Source organism: Alosa pseudoharengus, unplaced genomic scaffold (genome assembly GCF_046254945.1).
Source record: "Alosa pseudoharengus isolate Yale_2024_CS ecotype anadromous, Long Island Sound unplaced genomic scaffold, YU_APseudo_1.1 YU_APseudo_1.1_scf_8, whole genome shotgun sequence".
In the NCBI taxonomy this organism is placed as follows: Eukaryota; Metazoa; Chordata; class Actinopteri; order Clupeiformes; family Clupeidae; genus Alosa; species Alosa pseudoharengus.
The window spans coordinates 9856093-9878822 of NW_027468870.1; the positions used below are offsets into that span (position 1 = coordinate 9856093).

The 22730-nt window shown below is 38.1% G+C and overlaps 2 protein-coding genes and 1 long non-coding RNA gene across 6 annotated transcripts; all 3 read right to left on the reverse strand.

Moving 5' to 3' along the window:
• Positions 1 to 1704: 1704 nt before the first annotated feature.
• Positions 1705 to 4982, reverse strand: LOC143111677 (uncharacterized). 2 transcript variants are annotated; one of them, XR_012984578.1, is made up of 4 exons: positions 4840 to 4982; positions 3612 to 3813; positions 2987 to 3077; positions 1705 to 2865 (listed from the first exon to the last, which is right to left on the reverse strand). It is a non-coding gene; the product is annotated as an uncharacterized LOC143111677 (long non-coding RNA). The 2 variants fall into 2 exon arrangements; XR_012984577.1 differs by lacking the exon at positions 4840 to 4982 and having other exon boundaries at positions 3612 to 3876.
• A 3042-nt stretch (positions 4983 to 8024) lies between these two features.
• Positions 8025 to 12253, reverse strand: ift46 (intraflagellar transport 46 homolog (Chlamydomonas)). 2 transcript variants are annotated; one of them, XM_076274543.1, is made up of 12 exons: positions 12186 to 12253; positions 11589 to 11685; positions 11414 to 11493; positions 11141 to 11277; positions 10690 to 10764; positions 10454 to 10547; positions 10223 to 10351; positions 9999 to 10117; positions 9837 to 9903; positions 9581 to 9641; positions 9400 to 9485; positions 8025 to 8620 (listed from the first exon to the last, which is right to left on the reverse strand). In XM_076274543.1, the coding sequence occupies exons 1-12, from the start codon at positions 12207 to 12209 to the stop codon at positions 8528 to 8530; spliced, it is 1062 nt and encodes a 353-aa protein (XP_076130658.1). In that variant the 5' UTR covers positions 12210 to 12253; the 3' UTR covers positions 8025 to 8527. The 2 variants fall into 2 exon arrangements, with proteins under 2 accessions (XP_076130658.1, XP_076130657.1); XM_076274542.1 differs by having other exon boundaries at positions 11141 to 11280.
• A 1491-nt stretch (positions 12254 to 13744) lies between these two features.
• On the reverse strand, positions 13745 to 22721 carry vps11 (VPS11 core subunit of CORVET and HOPS complexes). Of its 2 annotated transcripts, XM_076273941.1 has the most exons (16): positions 22569 to 22721; positions 22222 to 22370; positions 21982 to 22117; positions 21719 to 21882; positions 20799 to 21046; positions 20473 to 20674; positions 20109 to 20260; positions 18037 to 18223; positions 17793 to 17936; positions 17325 to 17522; positions 17048 to 17209; positions 15515 to 15648; positions 15157 to 15359; positions 14833 to 15004; positions 14488 to 14710; positions 13745 to 14386 (listed from the first exon to the last, which is right to left on the reverse strand). In XM_076273941.1, exons 1-16 carry the CDS (start codon positions 22708 to 22710, stop codon positions 14222 to 14224), a joined length of 2781 nt encoding a protein of 926 aa, XP_076130056.1. In that variant the 5' UTR covers positions 22711 to 22721; the 3' UTR covers positions 13745 to 14221. The 2 variants fall into 2 exon arrangements, with proteins under 2 accessions (XP_076130056.1, XP_076130055.1); XM_076273940.1 differs by lacking the exon at positions 22569 to 22721 and having other exon boundaries at positions 22222 to 22400.
• Positions 22722 to 22730: the final 9 nt, after the last annotated feature.

The following is a 22730-nucleotide window of genomic DNA, read 5'->3' on the forward strand; positions in this document are numbered from 1 at the left end:
AATCACATTTTTCTTAAGTCTGCCTGTGTGAAATGTATTAAACTTTCAGATTAGTTTATGTGTGCTAATACAGCACAGCACACAAGTTTTTATTTAGGAGGTTTTACTACAGTGATGTTCAAACCATCACTACATCTTGGATCAGAATCATTAGGTTTGGTCAACATGCTGGACATCACAGGGACCAGCGGGCAAAGAGCAAAGGGTGGCTGGGTCAGGTGAGGAGAGCTGTGGTTGGGGTATTGCTACCCTGGACACAAGCTGGCCTTGATCAATTTTGGTGAGGGTCGTTGAAAAAAAAAAAAAACACTGATCCTACAAAAATGATGTATGATAAAAGTAGAGCTTTGAAGTATCTGACTTGTCTTTTGTGTAGAAATAGAAAAAAATTGATGTACAATCCCCTTTTCTATTATTATGCTCTATTTTGCCAGGCAGAAACCTTTATTCATACTTATAATAATAACTGCACTCTGTAGGCATGAGTGCCATAGAGTATAATGGATATCACAATTTCGGTATTCCCCAAATTAATATTTAATCAAACAGATATGCAATACATTGTATACAGAAACCGGACAAAGGCAACATTTGAAACTGAACCAAAAATCGGGATAGCCAAAAAAAAGAAAGAAAGACTTCATGGTTTCATGAGAACCTTTGTGGTATGTCTTTCTCAGGTGCATTAGTAGATGCGGTAGGAATGCTCAGAGACGCACTGTGGGCAACCCACAACCTCAGTGCTCCACAGTGGGGCCTGGTTGTCTGGGCACAATTGTTTACAGATTGACATACCGACTGCCACAATCACCAGAAAAAACGTTAGAGTAGATCAGAGGCATCCATTTTCCCATTTTCCATTTTGTGTGTTATATCTTAGAAAATAACAAATGGTCGCACTCCAAAAATCTTTTCTTGCTTTTAATCCATTTTAGCTTTAGGTTAATTGACAAACGTTTCGGCCTGATGGCCTTCGTCAGTGTGTTAAAAATGGATTAAAAGCAAGAAAAGATTTTTGGAGTGCGACCATTTGTTATTTTCTATGAGTTCCCTGGATTACGCACCCACAAAGAAACAAGAGAATAATCGGGAGAGCGCGGTGTTGGCCAAGAAAAGTGTGTTATATCTTACAAATTTGACAGAATACATTAACATTTGTTATGATCTCAAACCTATAATGATAAAGAAATATACAGTCAAACAAAATAGCTAGCTATGAATATTGCATATACTGTATATACAGTACACTGAAAAAAATGACATGCAAGAATTACTTAATTTTATTTAGGTAACCATTTGCACTCAATTTAATTTAGCTACATCCAGCCATATAGATTTAGTTGAATTTGCTTAATATTTTCTTGCAATTTAAGCTAAACTAAATAGAGTAGTTACAACTAAATCAAGCCAAGCAAACTCCAATCAAATATTTTGAGTAAAAATTAGTATTAGGTAACCATTTGCACACAATTTAATTTAGCTACATCCAGCCATATAGATTTAGTTGAATTTGCTTAATATTCTCTAATGCAAGAATTACTTAATTTTTTTTAGGTAACCATTTGCACTCAATTTAATTTAGCTACATCCAGCCATATATATTTAGTTGAATTTGCTTAATATTTGTATATAATTTCATTGGTAAAAATTAAGTTAAACTTCAAATTCAGGTTAAATAGTATTAACTTAAATCTCAAACAGAAATGGTATAACTGTCTTTATTAAAACAAATGTTCAACACAGAAACACACATATGAACACACATTGGGACCCTTTGCTTTAAAAAATAATAATTTTCCCGCTCTCAAACCAAAGCAAAAGCAAAGGCAGTAGTGCCAAAGAGAGAGAGTGTGTGCACCAAAAGAGAGAAAGAAAGATTCAATAAATGGTTGTGAACCTTTGACCAAAGCCAAACACCTTACCAGTGAGTGATTGTGTGTTTGTGTGTTTGTGTGTGCGTGCGCAAGTAAATGTGCTGAGATAGAATGAGAGAAAGAAAGTGAAAGAAAGAATGAGAGAAAGACAGTGAGAAAGAAAGAATGAGAGAAAGACAGTGAGAAAGAAAGAATGAGAGAAAGACAGTGAGAAAGAAAGAATGAGAGAAAGACAGTGAGAAAGAAAGAATGAGAGAAAGACAGTGAGAAAGAAAGAATGAGAGAAAGACAGTGAGAAAGAAAGAATGAGAGAGACAGTGAGAAAGAAAGAATGAGAGAAAGACAGTGAGAAAGAAAGAATGAGAGAAAGACAGTGAGAAAGAAAGAATGAGAGAAAGACAGTGAGAAAGAAAGAATGAGAGAGACAGTGAGAAAGAAAGAATGAGAGAAAGACAGTGAGAAAGAAAGGTTCACAACCATTTATTGAATCTTTCAAATCCAATCAATCATGACCTTGGCCCACTTGCCCATCTAATGATTTGGTTCTTAAGATTGAGAACCTTGGGTAGGAGCTTATCACCATCCATCTGAATGACAACTTTTTGCATGAATTTGTAATAGTATTGAAGAGTTCAACATTGATTCAATGTGTATATGACCCCTAGCTTCACCAAAGTCCTTTTAGGCAAGTCCCTGCACTCGGCAGCCATAATGCAATGCTTTTTTGGCACTCATCGGGCATCCTATTTGGCAGAAATGCGCGTGCGCAAGGCTTCACGACACCAACCTTACTCCAGCACAGAGTTCACAACACATGATTGGAGGATTTTTTGAGTGCTGTGTCTCCTCATTAGAAAGTCTCTGGCTTCACTGCACAGCCTTGTGCAACAGACCAAGGTTCCTCCAAAATGATGCCTCCATCCACAACGATGCCGATGTCCTCATGTTCCAAGGGGTGGTTTTCTCTTGACACCTCCTTGCCATGGATATCCTGTACAAAATTTAAAAAGCTGCTTTAGGATGACGCTTGAGAAAAGGTACGAGCTGGGAGCTGGCTTAAAGGTTTTTGGCTTAAAAATTGGCATAAAAATTTTAGTGTTAGTGTTACTTACCATGTACATGTATGAGAGAATCATCATCTTCACCAAAATAAAGGCACGGGGTCTTGATGGCTGCCTCCCTCCTCAGATGTACAGTCTCTGTCTGTTCAGATACAGGGATATTAATTATTTTGTGAAAATACAATACTCTAAATAATAATAACCTCTATTTATAAAGCACTTTTAATACGGAAGATTCAGTTCAGAGTGCTTTGCAACAGATAACAGGCATTTGGCAAGCATTTCTTTCCCCTGTATTGGTTGAAACACACCCCATAATCACGTCCCAACGAAGCAGCACAAGACTTAAATTCTGACAGGAATTGAGTATAACGACATCAGGCTAATAAGTGAGTGTACCAGTTGGGGAAGGAACAATGTGAGCAACGGGAAAATGAGTGAGTGGGTAAATGTATGACGACTCATGTAGTCGTATCAACCCTGAGGAGTCCAGTTATAGTTAGACACAAAATTATAATGCCTCTATCTGTCGCTATGTTGTAATAAGGAACATAAGAGCAGTGTGTGAGTAGGGTGACTATAACTGATGGCAGTTGCAAATAGCAGAAACAGATCCAATGTGATCATTGTATGTAATATGTAAGAGAAGTAAACAATAATAGTAATACAAACTTACACCTTGCAAAATCCTCAAATGTTTGGTCATTTTATGTCCTTTAAACCTTCTTCTGGAACTTATGACCTTCTTCTTCTGGAAAACGGCGGTAACTGGACATCCAAGGTTACGCATCTTTGACCTGTAGCTTGCCTGAATACCCAAGCATCACAGGCATTTCCTGATCCAGTCATCAAGCAAGGACATTTCTCAATACCTGTAACTAAAGAGGATAGAAACACATTTATAATATAAATATAAAGTATACATTTATGAAATATACTTATTTAATACGTACACAAATGGTACTAGTTAATCAAACGATTTTGACACTTCATTTAATTGACATTTGACACATTATCTTACAATCTACCAACAATAGCTACACAGCCCTGCTTGTTGGTCTGACTGTCCCCTTGAAGGGAAAACATTTCGAATTTCAACACCATGGAACAAATAAAATGTTCAACCAATATCTGCTTAACAGGTGCGTAGCATCAGCCTGTCCAGATCTTGCACTGCTGTTGAGTTTGAGAAATGCCACCACCACCACCATGCATATTCAGCGCTGGCGATGACATTATTGAGAAAATAGTGGTACTCCATTACTGACAGAATAAATAAACACGTTTCTAAACCTAGCGTAAATGTGGCTTTTGCCCAACATTGTCCGAGTTATGACCTGACCTAATCACTCACAAAACATGCGTCCTATTTCTTTCCTTTTTACATGTACCTTGGCCTGCATTCTGAGTCTCCAAACAAATGTATTTTGCAAACTCGGCATTGCTCAAGTTAAGTGTCAGTTGACTCCACAGGGGTCGGTGAAAACGTGTTTGGTCTGCTGCATAACGTGTTCGGTTAGCTAACTAGCAACGTTAAGGTCAACCATATTTCAGGCAAGATCTGTGTTCCAATTCAGTTAGCAGCTAATGTTAATTGTACAAACTTGGGTCCACTGAGTTTCAACGACCTAAATTGTCTAACATTAAGGTATATATTCATTTTGAAGTTATTCAATCAATTACGTCGAGGAGGTAATAAAAGTAAACTTTAAGATGAACTTGTTAGCCCAGTTAACATTATATTGGAGTAGAACTGCTAGGTAAAGTTAACTTTAGCTAGCTTGCTAGACGATTTCTTAAATATTCAAGAAAACAGCTATCGTGTCAAATAAGGCAATTAAAGACACTCCAAATTTCTAATGGTAAACTGACTGTCAAATGACGTTTAATAATCTACCACTTACCGTTAAGTCAAAAGCGAAGATTTCAAGTGCAGATCTCTTCAAGCCAACGGAACCGTTTGCAAAATGGAGGACAATCATCTTTTGGCAGCCAAATAAACGCATGCGCAGCACCGCCTCTGAAGCAAACCCCTTTTTTTCTTGCAGATATTACTTAACCCTTTCATGCGCAATGTCCACATCTGTGGACAGTAACTTTAACTCTGATTTCTATTTGTTTATCATGTTGATATACTCCAATCCACTTGAGGGCAGTTTTAATAGATCCATTGCAATACATTAACAATATGTATCATCTTATATTTGGAATATTGACTGCTTGATGACATCATCAATTCAACATGGCTGATAGTAATGGCCATGTGCTGAATGCTCCAGGCATATCTGTAAAAAGTTTCTACTCAAGAAGGCAAAACCAGGTAAAAAAAAATATTATGGTGTACAGGAGAGTGTGTTGAACAACTCTATGAGGTTAGAAATGACATTTTATGTAAAATATAGTTTGTAGACGCTAAAAAACAACTGTCCACGTATGTGGACGTTGCGCAACAGAGGAGTTAAATGACCAAAAATCTGATTGGTGTGTACACACACAAACACACACACACATACAGTACACACACACACACTCAGTACACACACACACACACACATACAGTACACACACAGTACACACACACACACACATACATACAGTACACACACACATACAGCACACACACACACACACATACATACAGTACACACACACATACAGTACACACACACACATACATTACACACACACACACACACACACACACACACACACACACACATACAGTACACACACACACACACACATACAGTACACACACACACACACACACACACACAGTACACACACACACACACACATACAGTACACACACACACACACACAGTACACACACACACATACACACACACACACACACATACAGTACACACACACACACACAGACATATAGGAGTAAACACACACATACAGTACACACACACACACACACACATAGTACACACACACACACACACGCATACAGTACACACACACACACATATAGTACACACACACACACACACATAGCACACACACACACGCATACAGTACACACACACACACACACATATAGTACACACACACACACACACACCTATAGTACACACACACACACACACACACACACGCATACAGTACACACACACACACACACACATACAGTACACACACACACACATACAGTACATACACACACAAAAACACACACACACACAAATCTGTTTAAAAATATGTTACATGCTAAAAAAGTAATATGCTGTTCATAACATTACAGACATGATTGTAAAATTAATCAGTTGTTGAAACTTAAAACATTTTTTAAATCTTTTGAGATGTTTGTAAATATTATCTTCTAAATGACATAGTAAAAAATATTTTTCAGCAGTTAACAACATAACCAACATGATATGATTGTAAAATCTACTTTTTTTAACTGGACAAATAGTTTTTAATAATTTATGTTATCTGTTACAAAATATGTTCAAAATTTGATCAAATACTGTAATAAATAACTCTTTTATAAAAAAAATAACTCTTTGTAATGTTGCATAACATCTTCAGAATATCCTTCTGTGCCATTAAAATCATTACTGTTATAATGTACTTGAAAAAACTGTTGGTTTTTTGCATTAAAGTCACATAATGGTCCATATTTTCTGTCATTACTCTTTATTATTTTTTACCCCATTGTTGCGCACTGTCCACATACGTGGACAGTAAAATAACTTCTATATAAAATCATATTTTTTAAAAATTCAAAATGATTTTCAGTTTTAGGCTCATATAGAGTAATAAAATCAATATTAAAAAAATCTAGACAATTTTTTTCATAATGCGTGCATGAAAGGGTTAACTGAAATTAGTTTTTTGTAAAACACAAACAAATCTGAAGCAAACCCCTTTTTTTCTTGCAGATATTACTTATCTGAAATGAGTTTTTGCAAAACACATACAAATTGAGTATATAAATACAGTTTCATTTAAGAAAAAATTACTACATGTCAAAATCACTTTTTTCAGTGTAGGCCTAGACAACTATTAAGAACGCGATTGTCATTTTTTTAAATAGCTGTAAAATTACTTTGATAAAATCCGAACATTTTCTTTCAAAATGTTCCTTAGATACATAAGCATTGATAGAGGATTACAATATTATACTTGAATGGTCTATTGTGTGCCACAACTGTTAAATGTTGAGACACTAAGAACGTTGTTTTGTTTGGAAAGTATATAAATATCTAGATTGCATGTTGCATATTTCCCACATAGCCTACACGTACCTCAAAATATGTGATGTTATGTTGTTATCAATTACTAGACTAGACTAGACAAGAATTAGCATCTTGACAATTGGGGGGAAAAAGTGCAAAAATACCATTTGTTGACACAAAACAGTCATCTTCATCCTCAAATTTACATTTCATTTTAAAACTACACCACTTCAACTCCTTATACATAATTTTACTGTGGACAGAAAACTGGGCCACACTAGGACATTATGCAATAATTATGATGTTGGAGAAAGCAGAGAATCATCGTTTTAATGTTGAGGCATTGAGAAAGTTGTTTTGTTTGGGAAGTATGCTAAAAAATATTGGTTTTGTATTATACATTATAATATTTATGTGATGCATACACACTGACTTATGGTTGCTGAACTTAATGAACTCACTGAATTCGATTTTAAAATTCTTGTGAATATGGAAGTGTGTTAAGTGTGTTAAACGTGTGAATCTTCATACAGTAATTTCTTGTGTATTAGCCGCATTGTGTATAAACAGCAGGACAGTGTTTTATGCAAGTTAAAAAAACAAAACCATATTAATACCATATTAACTGCCCCCGTGTATTAACCTCATAGCTGAAGAAATGTTGCAAAATCAATGTATAAACCTCGACCGATAGTTGGGAAATTACGAATAGCACAATGTTCAGTACTATCTGGACATTTTACCCGTACCCGCTCTACCTGCCGGTTATGGATAGACCCATGAATCACAGTTAGATAAATAATCTAACCGAAAGATGAATAATTAGTCAGAGGTGAGGGTCACCATGAACTGTTAAGGTGGTGGTACCAGTGGATGAGGGTCAGATTGAGACAGAAAAGTTGTCTGAAAAGATGTAATTTAATTTGTAAATGCAAACAATATGTGTGTATTGGACAAATTGTAGGGCCCAATTGTGATGGCCTCACACATAAATTAAAAAAAAAATTCATAATGAATGTTTTCCATATCTCTTCCTTAACAGTCAGGGGCCGCTGAGTTTAAGACAAGGCTGTTGTTTTTGCAATGGCACATTGTGTTTTGTGGTTCAAAGACCACAAATAGAAGGTATATACAAGGTCCAAATTATTCATTGAATATTCATCATGACCATTACTCCATTCAAGGTATCCTTTGTTTACAACCACATCATAGAAAAATAACAACACATATAACATATACAATATAATGGTTTACTTTGTTACTATGTATCATATCATCTTTATACACACATTAAATGTAAAACATGGTAAAAACAGAAACGGAAAGCTTAGAATGTACAGATAACGCTCCTTTTAGACAGGAAATGGGGTCTGGTGGACTCATCCTGTCACCTATTCTGAGCTTAATCAAGAGTTAGTGTGTCTGCTTCTGTGGGGCCGGTGGGGGGAGCAGGCGGGGTGTCTGTCTTCTGTCCCTCAGCCAAGGCCTTGAAGTGCTGCAACAAGCAAGCAAGACACACAAAGATTTCAAACTGGATTTCACCATTTTTGACTATACTGTATATTGATGACATTATATTACATTATATTATATATATATATATATATATATATATATATATATATATATATATATATATATAAAATGATGAACTATATATACATTATGACCATTATGTTCCATCATATGCCCTACAAATTCATGTGAAATATAGTTTGGTAATTTCTTCATAAATCTTAATGTTTCCCAGATAAACAGACAAAGTGAAACTGATATGTGATATTTTCTTGTACAACAGGCTTAAAGTTTTTTGTCATACCTGAAGATGACGGCAGAGTTTAAATAGTAGGCTAAAAGAACTTGTTCAGATTACAAAGTGAAACTGACTAAAAATGTCTTGGCTACTTCATATTTACTCCGCTTTATAGAATTGGCACTCACTGCACGATGCAACAAATCTATAGCCACATTGCACATGTATGGGGGGAATCACACAACCATATCTATTCGACATCAAGTTGGATCTACTCATAGGTAGGCATACTAATGCATTTTCTCCACCTTGATCTGGCTTCTAGGGTTAAACAAAGTGTTCAACATCATTGTGAATTCAGACATACTGCAGGCCTATCTGACCAGTGTGGTGCCTTCCTAATTGTATTCCTGAGTGTAGCTGACAAACACATTGTGCATCTGATGGCGATTGCAAACTTGTATCTGTCTGAGTAGGATGCATAGGAGAAATATGTATGTTGGAAATGGTAGTCTTATTACCTGTGAGTTCCTAAATTCAGAGTAAAGTGTAAACAATACATGGAGAGACTGGATTCTGCTTTTGTAGACAGGAATGTCCAGAACACCTGCGAAAGGAAGGAATCCATAGAAATATATGTTTTATTAGTTATCTGCAAATTCAATACCATTAAAGATAATGGCAATGGTAAAGGATACTTACCACAAATTATGTCAATATAGTCAGCCAAATCACAGTTAATGTCTGCTGTTGGCAGGTTCACCTATGAAAGTAAAGTTAAAATAATGAAGGTGGGGTAGATTTGAATGTAAATGTAAACATTTGTACTAAATGTTAAGCTTGTGCTCTAAACAAACGTAACATGCACACATCCAGAAATAGGTAATCAGAAGAACTGTCTATTGCTCCCAGGCAGTAACTTAGCTTGTTGGAAGTGCAATTAAAACTTCACACAAACCTTTCCCAAAAGCTCTTCAAATTCTGGTGGCCATTCCTGCATCAGTGTGTCAATATCCGGCATTGGCCTAAGGAAAGTGCACACATGAACAGAGTTAAGCCAATTGACATCTTGCATCTGCTCAATGCATGCAAAGACAATGAGAATCACTATGCCGCTAACCTGGTATAGTGCACGGTAGCAGGAGGTTTCGAGCGGTGAAGCTCACTTATGCTTTCTATCCAATTCTCAATAGCCTTAGGGTTCTTCTCTGGGTTTTCTATACTTTTCACCTTCAGTTCCTGAGAAACAAATACAGTACAATGCATACAGTGGAATATTTACAATATCACAATAAAAATGTGTGGTGTGTGTGTTTGTATATTTCACACAGTGCCTCATCTTACAGTGATATTGTGTTGTTTGCTATTTTCAGAGAGCCACAAGGACAGCACTGTGGGATCAGACTGCTTGGTGCATGGCTCATCCAGAACAAGCAAGCCCAGATTATCTGGCTTCCCATCTGGGCGAGGAACCTAAAGAACATACAAGTAGACACATTACAGTTAGAAACAACTTTAGGTCTCAGCAGCAAAACAACAATAAAGAAATGTGTAAGGAAACACGTTCTGACTCACTTTAAGGAATGCATCAATGTCCCCCACTGCTGGGATAAAGTCAGGGATGAAAGGTTTAAGCTTATGGTCCAGCTCAACAGTTTGTGGCGTGTACCTATAACAGAGTCAAGACCATATAGCATACTGAGTCACACCGTGTAGGATGTGGTTCTGTTTAGTACAAATAGCATGACTGCATGCTGCCACTGACTGCAATTGTGGTTTTTGGTGTGTGTGGTGGCCAGATGAACACGTACCGTGTGATGTACTGAAAAAGCTCTTTAATCTCTGCTGTGACAGGCAAATGGTCAAAGTCTGATGGATCGTACGCCCTGTTAAAGCATATATACAATATAAAAGATATGAGAGACCAATGAAGCAAATAGTAGACCTGAATTTAACATTAACACATTTACCATATAAACTACACTATTTTACATATTGCATAATTTTCATGCAGGCTTATTAACGTGAAACTGGCATGGCTTGTTTAACGTGCAACTGTCCGGCTTGCATTTCTCCTTCTCCCCATCAACATGTAGTGTACCAAAATAAGCCATTAGAACAGCATGCATGTCTGTATAATATACTGTATAAGAAACAAAACATTGTGTCTTCTCCCACCTTCTCTTATACCAGAGTGGGGGAAACCCTCAAATGCCAAACATTCTGGGCCTAGCACCGAAACTTCTGACATCAATAACACACCCTTCTGGAGCAGACCCTTGTTCTCCCTCCTCATCATCTGATTCGGACTCATCTGAATCATCATCGTCATCCTCATCTTCCTCTTCTTCTTCATTCTCACTCAGACCATGCTGACCTCCCTGAACACTCTTCTTTTTCTGCTGAGAGATGGAAGCATATAACAGACATTATTGTAATAGTATAAAAGTATTTACTGTTCAACATAATATTAAACCAGAGTATAATATTGTCCACTCTCATATTTCACTGCTCTGTATATGGGATTCCTCTTACCTTTCCATCCTCCTCAAATTCATCACTGCTGTTGGTAGCCATAACGTTACGGTTTTTTATTCTAGTTGCTGATCTGGATGCTACAATAAATTACTTAATATTAGTTTAAGATAACCAGTTGTTTGTAACATAGCCAAGGCATAAGTGTCAAGTCCTCACATTAACGTTAACTTGCCTGTCTGACGTGGTGTTGGAGTGTAAACACTTGCTATTTCCTCCGAATCGTTCACGTCCAAGCTTTCGTCGTACGGCTGGTTACTGATCAGTTTAGTCTGAAAACATATCCACATTAGAATTAACGTTAGCGAGTTACCATTAACGTTACATAGGGAACAACTGCTTAGATTAGCTAAAGTGAACGTTACATTTCTTACATGTTAGGTTAACTTACCCGACTACAAAATAGCTAACATTGGCTGGCAACTTTAGGTTAGCTATTGTTCCAGATAGCTACACTAGTTCACTACCATTCTAGCAAAGGTTACACCATAGCACTAACGGCAGTATCTTAACGTTACCTAATGTGGTTTCTTTTGTAGTAAACTACCAGCCCCTGTGTTATTATCCAAGCTAAACAGCAAATTAGCGTTAGCATTACAAGTCAGTGTTAGCTAATGTTAGCTCTGAGCCTCTGGATATAAAAATGAGATGTTTGCATGAAACTCAATTCCATCAAGAAAAATAACAACTACTTCTCAAACTCTGCATTAAAAGCAATCGATCTTCCACTATTCGTGATTCGCTGTTATGTTAGCAGGACGATTAAACTTGCCTTTGACCGCTCTGTTTTCTCCATGAAGCAAACCAGCCTGTTGCGTTTACCGTCACCCAGGAAACCAGACGAAACATGTGACTGAAAACTAGATGGCCAGGTACAGATACGGTCCAGGCGCAGTATCTTTGGATAGGCGACAGGTGTCTAAATTGTTTCATTTTCTTGGGAGAGTTAACCTATTCATGTTAACAAGAGAGGCCTACAATCAATGACTGTAAAAAGCAATACATTTAATTAACAGTAGTATTTGCATTACAATATTTTTTTCCATATTCCACATCAGAATCAGAAAGATTTGCAAATAGTTTGAGAATAGCCTATCCATTATTTTGAAAAATAAATGGTTTGTGTAAATATTCTGTGAGGCATATGTAAAGCAAGTAAGATAGTCTTGCAATCAGGGATGGGCAAAATTAGGTGTAGGCCTATTTTAAGTGTATCAAAATAAACTACAAAATACTGTAGCCACTCCATGTATCACAATAAAATACTGTAGTGTAAAAGTCTGGCTTCAGAAAGTTAAAGTCCTACCATGTATTGTTTCTACCTGGCTGAGGAGTTGTGCCAATTTCAATCAACTGGTTTAGTGAATGGTCGGAGTAAATAAGTGGCAGGAGTTTTACTTTCTGAAGTCAGACGTTTACACCTCTGCTAAAAATACTCTTTAAAGGGAGCATGAAATCACTTTGCAAACCTTCCATATCTGTCTATTTTATCCCTTCATCAGTACACTGACTCTGTTGTTTAAGTGGACAATGTTTAAGAGCAACATCTTTTTTCTGCCTACGAGACATGCCATAAACCTGCAGTCAAAAGATCAACTATGCTGATCTGCCTGTTACATCTCATATCCTAAATATTGCATCACATGTACTCAACATCACAACTGAGCTTGTCAAGTGGCAAAAAGTGGAGACAAGTCTCTGACATTAATCGACAGTATTGTTAATGCATGCCCAGATTGCCTGATATTGCACTGTGTAACACTGTTGATCAGGAAGGCTCATGACCCTTTTAGTTGGTTTTTAACTAACTGGGTATTGTGTAATCGCTAAATGGCGATATATTGACGCCAAGGGGCTTTCATAATAATTTTTCATCATGTTGCTTTAGGTAACATACATGAGGCAACTTTGTGTAATGTCACAACCAGCAACCAGTTCCAAGAAACTGATTATTAATGTTTTTGTATTTGAAAAACATGTATTATAAATACTGCCCATCCCTTTTTGTAGTGTTTTTTCCCACTAGTATTTTAATTTCATTTTGTTCGGTTATTTCTTAATTTAACCTTTCCTGCATGACTGTGATTCAAAGTCGCACTAAGCTACCAACCAGTGCTAAATTTGTCAGTTCAGTTTTATTCTGAAGTTACTACAAAAAATGATTTGTAGAAATTCATAGGGGCCTTCACAGCCCCGCAAAAATGATTGGACAAAACAAAACAGTAGGAAGACGGCCTATAGGCCTTAAGTGCACAACACAGCCATCTTAAGTCCACAGCATAGGCTGTGTGTTTTTCATAAGAACATGATAATAACTTCACAAAACATGAGAACTGTGAACACAACATTATTTATAGGGGCTTTATAAATCCACTGTTTTCAAAACATAATGGATGTGGAGTTCTTTGCTAAGGCACAAATGCATCTAAAAGAAAAACAGCATTTCATTAATCTGATTACACACTTCTATGGATAGTATCATTAATGGTTGAATACAATATTGAAACAACATAAACCTCCAAAGACAAGACTTAGCAGACAAAGCTGTAATTACAGGGATATTTGACATGTTAGTACTAGCAAATTAATAAATACAGCATTAATACAACAATGGCATTTGTTAATGTGAGAGATTCCTTCTCTTCATCAATTTTTGTTGTGAGTGTTGTATGAACTACCTTTTAAGCACGATCTGTGGTGTAGATGTGGTGGTATACACAAAGGTCATTCTTGGTTGTGTGCATTGTGCGGGAGAACATAACGTGACTTCAACCGCCTACAGTTAAGCAAATGTCTTAATGTCAGTTCTCATGCATTTCTCTTTGTGTGGATGAGAAGATCTCGCTGCAGGTCAGCTTCCAGACCTCCTGGCACGGCCTTGCCGGGGGGATCTGTGATCAAGGTGAGTTTATTAAACACTCCGCGGCCAAAGTAGTCGGCCACCACCGAGAATCCATCGTTGGAACACCGTAGCTGTGAATCAGAACAAAAAAATATTGCATTACTGTTCAGCACAAAGGAACAAGAAACAAAAAAGCCCAAAGAGCCAGCGACCAGAGAGGAAGCTGTGGTACCTGTCTGTTGAAATGATCGTGCAAGTCTCTCTTCTGGTCCTGAGCACGCAGCATGTCCATAACTTTCCGGTTCTCTGGTGTGCACGTAGGACACTCGGCCTCGCTCTCGGCGTAGCTCTCAAAGCAGTGCTGATGGAACGAGTGACCACACAGGAAGTGAACAGAGGGGAGCTCGAGTGGGCTGTTGCACATGCTGCACTTGGTCTTCTGGAAGATCTTTGCACTATCAACACAAATAATGTGGTCAGTCATTAGTTGCATTTTCACATGGTTCTCCCATGATCAGATCTAATGTATTTTTAAAAGGTGTGTAGCTAGTAGGCCCTGGTTTGAGCTAGTTTTAACCTAGTTTTCAGCTCCTGTATTTCAGATCTTAGGTGAGCCGTTTCCTCCCTGTATTGCCGAATCTTGCGTTCGTCATCCTCAATCTGCAGACTCTCTCTCTGGAGCTTGTTGATGAGGTAGTCCTTGATCACAGACAGAGTGGCTGTTGAGTTATGAGCCAATGTCTGCACCACTGGAAAAGAAAAACATACAGAAGGAGGATGTTAGCCAGAACATGTTGCATGCAGCTGCCATGGTGTGAAAAAATAAAATGCCACAGAAATCTTTTTTCTATTTCTCATAGTCTACAAGACAGCAGACTTCCTTGTAGTTCAGTTTACTTACCCAGCAATGGAGGCATTAGGTTGTTTTGGTCAATGTGTTGCAACACTTCACTGATGTATGCCTTGCAGTCTTCCTCTTTGCGTGCGAAGTAACCCAACGCCTGCTCCCACAGGCAAACCTCCTGATCACCAAAGCGCTTACATGCCTCAACCACTTTCCCATATTCTTCATTCTGCATGTGGTAGTGCATAATCTGCTGATACCTTAAATACACACACACACAATATCTAAGTATATACTCAGACAACCGTTTTAGTTTGATGTCTTTAAGTCTGTGTACACTATCTTGCAGTTTTTACAACATTCTCAAAGTGAATTAAAGACATAAAATATCAAAAAATATGAACTTGTAACTTACAGTTTGCCCTTTTCATACAAATAGAGAATTCCTTCTTTGAAATTGTGCATTTGACAGAGTACAAGCGCCTTGTCAAAAACTGTATTGTCGCTTCTCAATAAAGACAATGCTGCCCCCTGGAGGACTTTCTTCTTCTGCAAGAATGAAAAATACAAAGGTGTAAGAGATATTTTTTCAGAAAGTAAGTGACCATATTTACAAAGCACAAGACACAATTTCAGCCGATGAGCAAAATAAAAAATAATAAGAGACATTTCAGCATTGAAACAGTCTAAACATTTGTAAAAACATGGGTTTCATCTACTACACTCAATTAAATTATGATTACACAAACAACCATATCAGTATAGGAACCAAAAGCACACCCTGATCTCGTATGAAAAGATTATAGTAAGCACACTCATGACGCATGATCTGGCAGAACCTCTACAGCAGCCAGGGTGCTTTCTGAAGATAACCCCGTGCCCTGCCATGCAGTACCAGTGGAAAGGCTCTCTGCACACAGTAGCAAACCCTGTGGTGAAAGACCACTCGTACACCATATGGTGCTTGCACTACTTCTGCTCCTACGCAGTGTGGTGCTTGCACTACTTGCATAGATACTCCATGCAGTGCCAATATTACTAGCACCACTACTCCATGAGATATTACTAGCGCTCCTACTCCATGAGATGTACATATTACTAGCGCTCCTACTCCATGAGATGTACATATTACTAGCGCTCCCACTCCATGAGATGTACATATTACTAGCGCTCCTTCTCCATGAGATGTACATATTACTAGCGCTCCTTCTCCATGAAATGTACATATTACTAGCGCTCCTACTCCATGAGATGTACATATAACTAGCGCTCCTACTCCATGAGATGTACATATTACTAGCGCTCCCACTCCATGAGATGTTTATATTACTAGCGCTCCTACTAGCTTTAACGTACCGTACCTCCAATTCCATGCTGTGCTTTATGGATGCTGCATGCTTTAACGTACCGTACCTCCAATTCCATGCTGTGCTTTATGGATGCTGCATGCTTTAACGTACCGTACATTCTATTCCATGCTGTGCTTTATGGATGCTGCATGCTTTAACATACCTCCTATTCCATGCTGTGCTTTATGGATGCTGCATGCTTTAACGTGCATTCTATTCCATGCTGTGCTTTATGGATGCTGCATGCTTTAACGTACATTCTATTCCATGCTGTGCTTTATGGATGCTGCATGCTTTAACCTACCTCCTATTCCATGCTGTGCTTTATGGATGCTGCATGCTTTAACGTACATTCTATTCCATGCTGTGCTTTATGGATGCTGCATGCTTTAACGTACATTCTATTCCATGCTGTGCTTTATGGATGCTGCATGCTTTAACGTACATTCTATTCCATGCTGTGCTTTATGGATGCTGCATGCTTTAACGTACATTCTATTCCATGCTGTGCTTTATGGATGCTGCATGCTTTAACGTACATTCTATTCCATGCTGTGCTTTATGGATGCTGCATGCTTTAACCTATGGCTTTAACGTACCTCAGGGTTTTGCTCGTGTGCCCAGTCCTGCAGGCGCAGCTCCAGCAGCGTGTCGTACACACCCTGAGACGACAGCGGCTCTACCTCGATCATGTGCTCCAGAAAGGCCTTCAGCTCCCGTGGGTTGTTCGCAAATATGGGTATGAACTCCTCGGGACTTGCCTGGCAAGTGAGTGAGAAGACCGGTCATTTGTTAAGTGTGTACCGGGTAAGCAGTTCCAAATATTTCAGCTGAACTATAATTAGTATAACACTTTCTAACTCAGGTCAGCTGTACCTTATTGATTGAGGCTCTATCTATATTGTCCCGGTCAGTGGGATCCTGGCTGGGGTGGTAGTCCGTGCACAGGCCCTTCAGCAGGAGAGTGGTGCCTTCAGGTACATGGTGCATCAGAGTTTTGCCATAGCGCTTCATGTTGCTCTCTGCCTGCTCAAATGGGAGCCGGCCAATGTAACGCAGAGCCTCTTGATAGTTCTGAGGTAGGTTTGATAAAAACAGAAAAAATAGTGCTGTTATTCCCAAGAGCACATTTTACAGACTACACACACGGACAAGTAACATTTAAAGTGATATGAATATGTCAATAAAAGAATCATATTTATATTGTGGAACATTACATGTTTTAATAACCCCAGAAAACCTTCAAAAAACTAGACACGTTAGAGCATTAGAACAACATAAGCAAAATACATATAGAATAAAAAAATAACTGGTTTGCATACTTGGTAGCCTTTATTAATTTACCTTGAGATCCTCAAGCTGAATCTTCAAATACCATTCATGGTGCATATGCCTCTCTGCTAGGAACACAGCATGACTGTGATAGCCAGCTTGGCGGAGTACCTTGATGGCAATCTCCACATCAAAGTGTACTTCGCTTTCACTGCTCTTTGGGGACAAGAAGAACAAAGGAACATTTATATGCTAGATTTTGCGTGATTTTTTATTACCTTTTTAAAAATGACAAACACAGCGTATAAACATATACCTTTATGAACTCCTCTAGTTTGGAGCTGTCCTTTAGTTTGGTGTAGCAGTTGAGCAGTAGTGTGGTGTGGTCAGCGTTAGGGAGTGACTGCCTGTGCAAGGCCTGTAAGTATGCAGTCAAGTTGTGGATCCTCTGTGCATCAAGGAATTTGCGGATCACATAGGAAGGTTCCAGCTTTCCTATTGTGCTAAAGAGGACACATGCTTGTATTAGCACAAATAGTACTCGATTTTGCTCAGTGTGCGGGCTGCTTATTCAGGATCCTGGATCAATGATTTCGCTGTGCCGTCATATGTTGCACTGGTCATCCAGAGTTTCTGCTAACAGAGGCGACTTACATTTTGTGATTCATGAGTAATAACCCATAGAGCAAAATGTTGTAAATTCACCATGCACATACTTAAAAAAAAAAAAAAAAAATCCATCTTCCCCATTGGGCCCTTGGGCCAGATTGTTATTGGCCCATTGTATATTTTTGCCTGGAAAAAAGTAAATTCTCCATAAAGCTGTTATTGTAATTATCATCATTGTAATGTTTGTCCAACCAACTGAATAACCAGTAAATAACCAGTTGATAGATTAATCTGGTATACAAAAATTAAACTTGTGTATAACATTACATCAGGCCAGTTACTGGCCAAGCAACTTGCCGGACATACTCTTTTACTTACACTTTTTTACTTAGTGCCATTACTTATCTTGAACCCTGAAAAATTGTTCATGATGAGATTTGAGAATCCTTCAAATGGTTTTGATGACATTTTTATATATATTACTAAATTTTTTCAACTGTTTTTTGATAATTGCTTTTCTGTGCTATATATGTATTGCTTTTTTCTTTATGTACAGCATTTTGTTAGCCTAGAAATCTTGCTCAAGGGTCATTCCGTGTGAAATCACCCAATTTCAGCGCAATTTGGCAGGTGACCCTCTCCGAAAAAATCAGAAAAAAATCACAGGTGTTTGTAGACCAAATCCATGCATAGATCTTAAAGAGTATATCTGTATAACTAATCGTTGCAAAACTACAGCCCTTTGAAACTTCAAGTCATTTTAAGCATTGTGGTGAACAATCCTTTTTGTTCAACTTCCAGCATTATTGGCTCTTTTGGTATTTCACACACATTAGTGAAACTATGTGAATAGAAGTACATTTTCCTGTTGAATTAAAAAATCCAATCGGATCAGACGTATCTTGTATACTTTCCCCTCTGCAAAGCTCTGAAAATGGCTATAAATTCATAATGTGAAAAGACATCATCACCTTTGAGGGTTTCTCGTTCAAAAAGTATGTGACACAATTTCATCAGATTTTTTTTTCCTACACATATATGTATTATAAGGTCCTGTCCATGCATTAACTTTGGTTGTTATCATTTGCATATTTTCAGAGCATTTTTTTAAAATTGGGCTTGATTTTCAAAAACCCTGTTTTCATCTTCTCATTTCACCACGTGGACAGTTAACAGGATTTTTTTTAATTTTACCATATATCATTCTGTATGTGAGGATCATCTGCCCACAATTTGGGCTTGTTGCTGAGTTTCTTCATTGAGATAAGATTTTTTTTAAATATTGTCTATAAATCCACTGAATTTGTACTGGATCTGCAGTACCACTTTGCACCACATGTGGTGCTCTTTTAATACAATGGAAGTCAATGGAAGAGTAAGAGAGTCACTTGTTTGCTGCACATATCCAATCTAAACACACAGTTAACCCTCCGGTTACAAGTCAGAAGCGCAAACCAGTAGGCCACGGCTGCCCTAGTAGCGCTATCCTATTGCGTGATTGCAATGGTAAGTTCCCAGACCCTACATCTTGATGTGGGTCTGGTTCGTCAGGCTAACATTTTGTGCTTTACTGTGCTAAATATATATATATATGTTGTTGTTGTTGTTGTTGTTATTATTATTATTACTACAATAAAGGAGTATCCATACAGCTTAATAGGTTAACCTTCAGGTAAACAGCATCTTGGCTGGCAGACACCACCAACAGCATAGCTGATACTAATAATAGATAAAAAAAACTTAAAAACAATGAAAGACACATATTGTTGCGTTTCATACCGGATATACTGTTGGATGGCTCCATCGTGGTCTCCTTTAATATAGAGATGGTCTCCATACTGCCTGAAGATTTCAGACAGGCCATCATTGTCCAAGTGCTGACTCTTGGCTAGGTTAATGGCCATCACAAAAAGGTTTTTCTTGAACAACATCTACAAACCATCAAGCCACAAGGCATTAGAATCAGTAAAGGATTATTGTATTAGCAACTCGTTGAAAATAAAAGATTCATACATTCAGGATCAGCTAACACAATCAATTGGGAATGGGAATAGTTCAGGACAATACAAGATATTGCATGCAGCATATTAAAATGACGGGTCAAAGACCTTGAGGACTCTGTCACTATTTATCATGAGCTCACCTCCAGCTTGGTTTGAGTGTCTTTCTCTTGCAAAACAAATATCTTTCCATCTCGGGTCAGGACATAAAAGGAGCCCCATTCTGCCAGCACATCAATTATGTCATCAAAAGCGGCACTGTAAGCTATAAACTTATTGTCCAGATCATAGATGGTCAAAACTTGCTTTTCAGTTGGAGATGTCTCTCTGCTTCCAAAATCTGTCCTATAAATAAAGAAATGCCACCAATGCTTACATGTGCATCATTACAGTGCATCTATTACAAAAAATAGCCATGAATTACAAAGTGGTGTGGAAAATATAACCAACAGGAAGTGCACTAACTTACTTATTGGGTGACTTTGTATCTCTTGTGAGTAGCAACAGATATCCCCTGTGCCAGTGAGCCAGGAGCTTGTGTCCATCAAAAGCAAAACAGGGCCCCCTCTCATCAGGCTGGTAAAGGTAGACACAGTCATCTCCTGCCACAATGAACTGAGAGTCCTGCGAGGGGTCTGTTAGTGCGGAACAGCACAGCGCACAGCCATGGGTGTCCAGCTCCAGTTTTGGGTACTCCTTCACAGACAGGGTGTAGCACTGTCCACAAACACAAAAGCAGAGAGAGTTCAAGTTCAATTTATTTCTTTGTCCCAAATGGGCAATTTGATTGCAGACAGGATCACATACCACACAACAATAGAAACAACATACTACAATACAGACAGATATGCACAAAATAATAATTTTGTTGTGATAAATAGGTCTGACGATGCCTAAAAAGATGAGTCAGTAAAACCAAGATAAGATTTCAATAAGTTAGATATAAGAGGAGTTGTATGTTTTCCTGTTGTATGCATTCAGTACTTGGATAGAAAAGGGGATGAAGGAATTTTTGTACCTCCACTCCAGTGTTTCCCACAGAAGTGAATTCTTGTGGTGGTAGGTTTGCAGAATTAACTTGAATGCAACAGTTTTTAACAAATTAGTGCAGCGTGGTTATGATGCTAACCAGATTTAAGCACAATGTAGCACAACCTGGAAAATCATTGTGTGGTGGTCAATTTTGATATTGTGGTGGGCCGCCACAAATAAGTCAGTGTGTGGGAAACACTGACCTCTGTTTAAAAGCAATAATAGGAATTCCAGCATTATATTAACGCAAGCCAGATGGCAGCACGTATTCAGAATACAGAGCTCCATCATCATTAGAGAACATTTTACATTATGAGAGTGTGGTGTGGCAGAAATCATGTCAGAGTGTTCCCATACCTGTACTTTCTCAAGTGTGGCAACAAACAGATGTGTGACTTTGCCAGCCTGCCGAAAGGCAAGACCTGTGATTGGGCAGTTGCCCTCATGAAGGGTTAACGTTTTACTGTGCCGGTCCCTGGTGATGTCTCCTTTAGTCAACACCACGCTGCCATCTGTAAAGCCTTCCAAAACAACACAACAAGTTGTTGATCATGACTAACAGTGCAGTGCATCCCTTCCATACACTGATAATACTAATACTTATCATACATAATACATACCGATAGCCATGAAGTTGAGGTTTTCGTGCACACTGAGGCAAGACACCTCTGTGGGTTTGTTGCCAGGGATGGCAGGGAAAATCCGAGTGCATAAAGGATTTCCACTGTCCCTCTTATCTAAATTCCAAACCTTTACCTAAAATGTGACAATACAAGAGATACAAGAGACAATACAAAACAATACTGCTAATCTATTATTTTTTCCTCATTTGAATTAGTCACTGATAAAAGAGCACCTACCAGAGGATTTATTCCCTGTTCATCTTGACCAACAGACACCAAGATGCTGTGCTGTTTAAGCTGATACAGGTGTGTCACACGAAGTTTGTAAGCTTGAAAAGACGTCAACTGCAGTGATCGTGTCAAGAACCAAATCTGTCCTTCCATATGTACACAGTGTTGGTTAAGGACAAACGACAGGCTTGGCAACATAAGACTGACATGATCAAGTAACTGTCTACAAAACGTGAAACCACGACAAATTATCGTTGCTTGCAACATAAATATTAACTATTGTTACCTGCATTACAAAACAGCGAACAGTAAACATTCGTTTTATTTGTTCATTTTCATTTCAATAAGGATATCTCCGAGTACGATGTGACCTCGCCCGGAATCACAAGCTGAAATTCCGAATGGCAACATGAAATTCTTGCCATTTTCTCCAGGGTCTTTCACTGTTTCTTTATCAAAAAACACAAATCGCCTCCACTGTAAGAACGCAGCCATTTTTTCCTCATTCAGTGCTA